Source organism: Carlito syrichta, unplaced genomic scaffold, assembly GCF_000164805.1.
Source record: "Carlito syrichta isolate Samal-C Ts95f unplaced genomic scaffold, Tarsius_syrichta-2.0.1 Scaffold288951, whole genome shotgun sequence".
Classification (NCBI taxonomy): Eukaryota; Metazoa; Chordata; class Mammalia; order Primates; family Tarsiidae; genus Carlito; species Carlito syrichta.
Window position 1 is genome coordinate 149,094 of NW_007233047.1, and position 9,069 is coordinate 158,162.

A 9,069-nucleotide genomic window follows, 5' to 3' on the forward strand; every position below is an offset into this window, starting at 1 on the left:
AGTTCTTAATTACACAGCGTATCATTGGTTCTTCTCATTTTAAGTTAATGCCTAATATTTATTTTTTTGTTCCTTCCCATTTGCCTCTGGATAGCAGAGCTCTCGTACTTCCAAGCTGGGGTCTAGGAATGTCCAGCTAGCTTCGCCCCATAACTGATGTCCACCAAACCTCAAGGGCATTGCTGGGCATGCTGTGTCCCATGTGCCACTGTCTTCTCACATGCCCCCATCCAGACCCCATTCCTCAAAATCAGCCTTCCTTGTGTGGTGGTGGGGGGGGGAGGAGGGGCGGGAAGATCCACTGGGCCAGGAATTAAGTCAAGCACAGTAATTTAAAGCAGATTAATAGCTCAAGACTAATGAAGGGTTAATAGAACAAAAGAGATTGTCCAGAAATGTTGTATATAAGAACTGATGTATGATTTTAAAAAATCACTATCAAAGAGAAATTTCATAAATGATTTGGAGCCATAGGTTAACAATCTGGGGGTGAGTTGGAGGAAAAATAGTTGAGTGTTACCCTACTCCAAACAACAAAACAAATTTCACATGGATTTAGCCAGTGTTTCCCAAACTGTAGTAATTCTCAGCTCTGTATAGCCAGTTTGTCATATTTATCACTCCCACACACTATTATCCACTTAAATTTTAAAATTGACTCAGCTTTAAAAACTTTCCCTTACCCTAAGCAATACCATCTGTGAAATATGGATTTGATATCCTGATTACATATTTATTTTTAAAAAACCACAAAGCCATTAACACAATAATATTTATCAGTAGAATTCCTAAAACCGTCTTATATTATCACAGAGAACACTAGGAGCACTTGCACCACCCTCTGGGAAAGACAGAATTAAACAGTTAAATATTTAAAGAAGGCAAACCATAAGAAACTGGTGAGAAAATGCAAGAGAATATTTATCAGATCTTTGGTGAAGGCTGAGAAGCTCATGCGAGGGGCTTTTTAAATTCAGAAGGATAAGAAGAAGTCATATGAGAAAATGTAGACAGATTTGATTTTATAAAAGCCCAAAACTCTGCTTACACAAAAAGCAAACCTCAACAAACCCAGTTTCTTTCCTTCATAAAATCTAAAAAGGCTCTGGATGATGACAGCACTATAGCTAATTTATTTTTTTCTTATTCATTCAACAGAAATTTATTGAGTAATATTATACCTTGGGCTTTGCCAAGCTAGGCATATACAGTCCCTACCCTCATGGAGCATAGCTCAAGAGACAACAGAAGCAATTAATACTTCCTTTTTTACCCTGCCAAGTCCAAAACTTCTCATCAGCATTATTAACGTATAAGTGACAAATAGGAATTACAATATACAACATGATGTTTTTATATATTGGTATATATACATTGTGAAATGATTAAATCATAACCTATCCATCGCCCTACATACTTAGCATTTTTTGTGTGTGGTGAAAACATACAAAATCTACTATCTTAGCAATTTTTAAGAATGTGATACATTGTTACTCACTATAGTAATCATGCAGTGCAATAACTCTCCAGAACTTATTCATCCTGACTGAAACTTGGTCCCCTTTGCCCAATATCTCCTCTCTCCACTTCCCCTGTCCCTAATCCCTGACTGCCAGGTTCAGAGAAGACCTACTGCTTTGCAACAAGTGGTTCCCAGTTTTTCTCTTCCTCATCTAGGCCGGCTCCTGGACAACATCGAGTCCTGCTGACTTGAAGTACTACAAATCCATGTACTTTTTCATAACCATACTTTCTCGAACTCAGAGCATGCCAACCTGGGCTCTGTTGACATTTTGGTCAGGGTATCTCTGTGTTGGTGGGTTGGGAGGGGGGCGGCCAGCCATCTGTGCACTGCAGGATGTTTGGCAGCGTCCCTTTCCACTCACTGGATGCCAGCAGCAGTCCTCCTCCCACCCCCCAAGCTGTGACAACCAAAAATGTCCGGAGATATCGCCAAGTGTTCCCTGGAGTAGGGGGACAAAATTGCTTCCAGTTGAGAATCTGTTCAAATTCTTGTTTTTTTGCCTGGTGCCTCTCAGAAGATGAATCCTCCCACTTCCCACCCCTACCTTTACCAGCCAGCCCATCTGTATCACTTTTCCATAGGAACCCCTAAACCAACATCTGTGTCTCCCTTCAGACCATCCCAATTTTCAATTCTCAGCCACCTTCTCCTTCTTTTCCCAGAGCACTCGATTCTGTTACAGCATTTGTCACCTTCTTCTCATATTTAATTACTTCACAGAATCACAGCTGGGAGGCTTTAAGGAAATCTTGTCATGTGTACAATCTGAACTTATCCTCTTACAGTTGAAGAGACCGGGACATGGGGGTTTGTGTCCCAGGTTTGGCTTCCTCGGTTGCTGGCTTCACTGAAGTAAGGCCAGCAGAGTGTGTATTAACCACGTCTTTTATTTCCTATATTCTGATGCTTTGATGTCTGGGGCTCTGATAACCCTGGAGGGACTGCCCCTCCCAGGGTTAGCCAGATCCCAGAGACAGCAAACAACTTGCCTGGGAATGCGCCTGTCAAATACAAACCTACCAAGCCAGAGTCGACATCCCCGCTCCCCCCTCCCCTGTTTATTGGGCTGTCACACTCAGGGCCAATATTCTCCTGCCCCAATTACCCTGGGACAGGCACCAGACAACTAGGGTTAGCTCCTATGCCCCAGAGCCTGCCAAAATGATTCAAATGAACGAATCCTAAACCCGCTGACTCTGCCTTACCCATTCCCTCCAGTGAAGGAAGAATATAACTCAAGAGACCAAGCCCAGGGCTTTCTCATGTGGAGCCCCATGATGTGACTATAACATACTGTCTTTTTAATGGCAGTCATCTCCTGATCTGATGGCCTGAACATACCTAAATAATAGAAAAACCTGTATTAAAACAGGGTAGAGCCCTGTCTCATTCATCCTGTCTCACACGGTGTCTTGCCCAACTGGGGCTCTCAGTGAATCAAATCAAACTCCAACCATTAAATGGGTCTTTTCTTTGAGTCTTTGCTGCAGTTTATGGGCCATGTTCCCGCATAATATTTATATCTGTACAAGACACCTCACCACCTCTCAGTTGTTCACAGGATGGGGCAGACCATCATTCAAAGAAACTTGGGTTGCAGATGTCTGACTCTAGAATAAATCACATGAATTGACAAGTGATTCATTTTTGTTCTAATTAGATATGCTCCAAATGTTTTTAAAACAAGCTTACATTCTTTGTGATAGGGGACTGCTGATACCTGCTTGGTTGAGTGATAGGAGAAGATAGGGGAGGAAAATTTGCTAAAGATAATTCACATAGGGCCAAAATCATAGAGTCATAAATACTTAGACCAAATGAGAAAATACATGGGAATACACTTTGCACACTACCAAGAATGCAATAAAACAAGACAATACAGGGTTGCCAAAAAAATGTATACACAGTTTAAGCATAACATTCACTCAAGAGATGGCATGAATCAAATGGATGTTAGCGTCACCATGTGACAGGCAGAACAGTCAAAGAAAATGGCAGAAGCATGGTTGAAAAAATGTCATACTACATGTTGCTATCGTAATTTAATTCAACTTCGAAAGTAATACACCAATAACAGCACTTAAAGTGTGTACACACTTTTTTTGGCACCCCCGTATAGTTATACCAAATGTCCATTTGACCTTGCTACAATATTCTCAGTCATCATGAGGATAGAGGTTGACTTTAAAGGCCTACATTTCAGATTTTCAATTTTTTTTCCCAGTGCAAACATGAGAGTATCTCCTAGCAGAGTATATACAATAAACTAAGACAATAAATTAAAAAGTATGTTAAAAAACAAAACCATGCATAGTTGACTCTATTTTAGTGAAAAGCAATCAGCAAATCTGAAGACCACATTTCTGTTTAGCCTCTTGATCCAAGCCCAATTGTTTAATTAATTTATTTTTGGTTATTATTTTTAATTGGCAATCCATAGTTGTATATATTTACAGAGTACACTGATATGATATATACACCAAGCCCATTAGTTTATAGGTAAGGTACTGTCCAGTGTTGGGATCTCCTAGCTATGTTAGTATTTCCCATGTCTACAGTTTCTCACGGGAGAGTCAGGCTCAGAATGAACTTTCAGGAACTGACAACTTTAATTAAGAGTCTGGACCCAACTTAAACAGTTGGCTAGTCTTGAGAATAGAAGATTAAACTAAAGCACAATTCATGGATTTGCAGATGGTTCTTCCTGCACATTTTTAGGAGGATACTAAATGCTTTTTTTCGATTTGCACATTAAAACCACTGGGGTTTCTGCCTGCTGACACCTCAGGAACACACTATAAGTATATGGTCCCACAGACACATGGTCAGGAGAAAAGCAAGGAAAAGGATGATTTGGGATTGGTCACATGACAAAAGCTAGGGTTTTCAACAGCGGTAAAGGGTTTTTGCTTTGTTTTAAGAGGTTCTCCGCCCTAATATTTTATTGTGGTAAAATACACATAACATGAAATTTACCATCTGCTATGCTTGGATGCTTTCTTCCCCTTTAATTGTTCATGTACGTATTGGAAACTTGGTGTCCAATGCAACAGTGTTGAGCAGTGGGATCTAACGGAAGGTGTGTAGGTTTAAGGACTCTGCCATCATGAATGGATTAATGCCACTATAAAAAGGACTTTTGGCTACTCTGAAGACTGAGGCAGGAGAAGTCTTGAGCCCAGGAATTCAAGACTGCAATGAGCTACGATTGTGCCACTGCACTCCAGTCTGGATTACAGAGAGTGACACGGTCTCTAAAAAAAGGAGGGAGAGGGTGCTTCAGGAGTGGGTTTACTGTCTTCTGCTATGTGAGGACACAGTGTTCAAGGCACCATCCTGGAAGCAAAGAGACCTAGCCCTACCCCGGCCTGTGTCTTGATCTGGGACTTCTCGGCTTTCTTCAGAACTGTGAGAAACAAATTTTGTTTTGTTTTGTTTTGTTTTTTGAGTTGGAGTCTCACTCTGTCGCCCAGACTGGAGTGCAGTGGCCGCTCCCGGCCACTGCAGCCTCGACCTGCCGGGCTCCGGCAATCCTTCTGCCTCAGCCTTCCGAGTAGCTGGAATTACAGGCATGCACTACCATGCCCGGCTGATTTTTTGATTTATTGTAGATGAGGTCTCGCTGCCCAGGCAGGTCTCGAACCCACGGGCTCAGGCAATCCACTCATCTCAGCCTCCCAAAGGCACGGGATTACAGGCCGAGCCACCGAACCCGGCAACAAATTTGTTCTTTATAAATTACCCAGTCTGTGGTATTCGGTTCCAGCAGCACACAAAATGAGCTAAGACACCATCTTAACCATTTTTAAGTGTACAGTTCAGTGGTATTAAACACATTCATAATGTTGTACAGCCATCACCACCACCCATCTCTGGAACTTTTTTATCACCCAAACAGAAACTCTGTACCCATCAAGCAAACATTTCCCCTTTCATAAGCTTTCTCTGTAAGTGCTATTCTACTTTCTATGAATTTGCCTATTCTAGAAATTCTATGAAAGTAGAATCGTACAATATTTGTCCTTTTGCGTCTGGCTTCATTTACTTAGTATAATGTTTTCAAGGTTTATTCAGGTAGTAGCATGCATTGAAAGGTTGGCATTTAATGCAACAGTACTAAGAAGGCAGAGGATCACAGAGACACGACAAGGAAAGGCCCCTCCAAGGTGGCAGCAGCTGAACCCGTGAGCACCTGTGATTAGAACAGAAGCAGAGGTCCCACCAGCTGACCAGTGCTTGAGCAGCAGAGCTTGCTGACTGGAAGCTTCCTGAATTTGTTGCCGGCGAGTTGAGCTTTGTTGCCCATCTTCTCCTCCATCTGAAGAGCTGGCTACACTTGGTCAAGTGCTCAGATGGTCAAGGCCCCGCTGCCTTGGTTGACCCAGTGCACATCCTCACCACAAAGCTGACAATGAAAGAATCTTCAGTTGCCCCAGCACAGTGGAAAACATGGCACCCCATCCTTTGGCCTAGGCCACTTTGCACTCCTGAAAAGACTCCCTCATGGGATCTCTATATATTCTTAAAATATTAACTTTAAGAGGAAGTTGCATGAGTCCTTGTCTATAACCTTGGTAATTCATTTTGGGTTTGGTGCAGTGAGCTGATCCCTTATGACCTGTATAAGACTTGCTTCTTCCAAGCTTCTCAGTCATCCTGATCTAAGGTGTCTTCAGTAGACACCATTGGGTAGTCCTTGATGAAGGACTTGTACTCTCCCACCAGCTGGTCAGAAGTGATGTAACTGCAGAGGTCATCAGGATATCTGAAGTTCAAGGTCATAGCTCCTAAACTCTAAGAACTAGAGGCTACTGCCCATGCCATTCATTGCCTTATAAGTGTAGCCAGCCTTTCTCATGACATTCCATAGCAACTCCCAACAGTCTCCATTCTGTAGGAGTCAGCAAATTTTTCCTTTAAAAGATCAGACAGTAAATATTTAAGCTTTATGGGGCAAGAGGAGAAATTAAATATTGTATGCAGGTACTTAAGTAATAAGAGAGGAAATAAATTTCCACGTTTTTTAACTGACAAAATTAAAAAATATAATAGCTGAGAACTTTTTTTGTACTAAACGAATTTCATCAAGTCAACTAATGAGAAAAATAAAATTCTTTTGGGGAGTTTAAGACTTTGCTTAATTGAGGTTAAAAGTTAGTGTTCAAATGAGGTTACTTTGGCAACATGGAAAGGTAACCACTTTCTACTACAAAGTCTTCCCTTGCATCTTTGAGACACTGTTATCTTCCCTCTTGTGAATGCACCAAAACATGTTACCTGAATCTTTCTTTTGGAATTTATGCTCTACACTTATAGAGCATAAGTGTTGGGGAACTTTTCATATGAAGAAGCAGGTTAGGAGAGCAAGCTCTGAGCTAAGATTCCCTGGGTCTGAAATCTAGCTGGGATAATCATTAGCTGCGTGACCTTTGATTATTACTTAACCTATCTAGAAGTTTCCATTTGTTTTCTCATCTATAGAATGAGTAATAGTATCTATCTCAGGGGTTTGTTGTAAAAATTACATGAGCTAATACATTCAAAGATTTAGAATGGCGCACAGCATATTGTCAAACACTCGATATGAATGCTATTCTTTGACTTTTTTCCATTCTCGGCTTGAGGGCTATGTGACAGAAGGGAACTGACTGGATTTGACTTGTGTACCAAAGTTTGCTGATCCAGGCTCTAAGAACGAGGAACAAAATATCCCCTTTCTTACACTGGAGGCGTCTTTGCCATATTTCCCCCAATGACATCCTTCGGTGAGGAAAGGCTTTTCTGAGGTCACAGCTCCAACAGGGAAAACCACGAACTCCAGCACTACTAGCTCATGACTAGTGTGAAAACTACCACGGATTGTGCTGAAAGCCAGAACTGGCCAGCTACTTTTGGGTTGCCAGCCAAGACCCAGAGTGACAGTCCGGGGTCCCCTGAAGCAGCCTCAGATCTGCAGGCGGTACTTCTAATGTGGTCTTTCCACCAAATTTAGATTTAAACTCAAATTTAAATTCATGTCTACTGCCAGTCTGTTACCTCCCTCTAGGTATACACACACAGCTTCTTGTTCATCAGGTCGTTTTACGGCTGTATTAACGGGCTTCGAGATACTCTTCCTAGATAGTGAGTGTTAGCCTTATACCAAAGTGCTTGAACCTCCCAGATTCTTAGACACCACAGGGCAGCTCTCGAGGTCATGTAGGTCTCAACCTTGATGGTGGCGTTTCCATGACAGTGGAGATCTCTGGGCTCCCACAGGGCTTCCAAGGGTGCTGCAGGAGCCAACGGGAAAATCATGGGCATCTCTCTGAGCATCTCTCTTTTTATGCCCCTGATCTCTCCTCATCGACTGCTCAGCTCTTTTTTTTGCCATCTCTTTTGCCCCCACTTTTAGCTTGATTGGAATTATCCATTTGCTTTGATTTCAGCAAACTTTCGCTTGTTAATCAGCTTTCATAGGTATACAAAAAGGTACCAGCTCACTCTTAGCTCTATTTTACCAAACTTCAGAAAACATCCCTGAGAACTTAGGGGCTTTGATTATGTTCCAGCCAAATTCCCTGGTCTTTCTATAAAAGACTTAGAGGCATCTACACATCAAAATGCAAGTAAACAAGTCACACAGATGCCAAACATTTCCCACCTCATGCTTATTCCTGATTCTTCCTCTTTCTCGTAATGAAACTGTGGGTCACCTATAGCCACAGGGGAAAACATAACATCAGTCGAACCAGAGCCCTCTCAGAATGAATGGAGGCACCAGCCAGAGAGGATTCATAAACAGGGACTACCAACTCAGGCAGGGCTTGTTCTTCAATCTACACCCATCTTACAAAAGAGACAGACTTTCAAATAGAGACTTCTAAGATAACGCTGCATTCTGAAATCCCTACACTTAAAAACCCAGAAACTGGGGCAGTAAAACCCTGGGTGATACATGATGCTGTTTGTTGGGCAGGACCTGGTGAAAAGTCATGGACAGAGCAGACTTCTATACAGTGTTCATGGGTGGCTATAGAGCCTTTTCTGAGTTGCCCACCTCCATCCTGAATCCTCCTGCTGCATAGTGAACCTGGGCCTTTTGTCCTGCATCCTGGACATACCTGTGGTGGAGTGCACGCTGAACCCAGCTACCATTGTCTCCATGTATTTAGCGCCAACCCCCAGACCATAGCCAGGCATGTGTCCGGGGTCCAGCTCATCTCTGTATTGCCAAAGGAAGTGTGTTTCCTGCACATACAGTGTGCTCTGGAAAGGACTCCTGAATGAAAAGATGAGTCAAAAAAGCTGAAGGTGTCCCTCCTCTGTAGAGAAGACGATGACACAGCCTCCTAAAAGCATGGCTTGGGGAGAAAGGAGGAAACGTTTCATACTTCCAGTGGCTTCCTACCCACACCCACCCGGCATACACCAGGTCCAGGGCCTGTGTGCTGGCTGTTCCTCTCCCTGGGATAAATATTCCCTGTGGCTTAAAATCTTTGTACAATGTCACCCTTGTAGAAAAGGCCTTCCCTGAACAACCACTTAAAATAGCATCTTCTCTC

General features: G+C 42.5%; 1 protein-coding gene across 1 annotated transcript in view; it reads right to left on the bottom strand.

Moving 5' to 3' along the window:
* The window catches only part of ST8SIA2 (ST8 alpha-N-acetyl-neuraminide alpha-2,8-sialyltransferase 2), a 46,004-nt gene extending 37,297 nt beyond the window's left edge, over nt 1–8,707 (bottom strand). The window contains exons 1-2 of the mRNA XM_021710434.1: nt 8,629–8,707; nt 8,169–8,220 (exon numbers count right to left, since the gene is read on the bottom strand). Coding sequence (XP_021566109.1) covers nt 8,169–8,220; nt 8,629–8,707 — 131 coding nt within the window. The remainder of the gene's footprint in view (nt 1–8,168; nt 8,221–8,628) is intronic.
* Nucleotides 8,708–9,069: the final 362 nt, after the last annotated feature.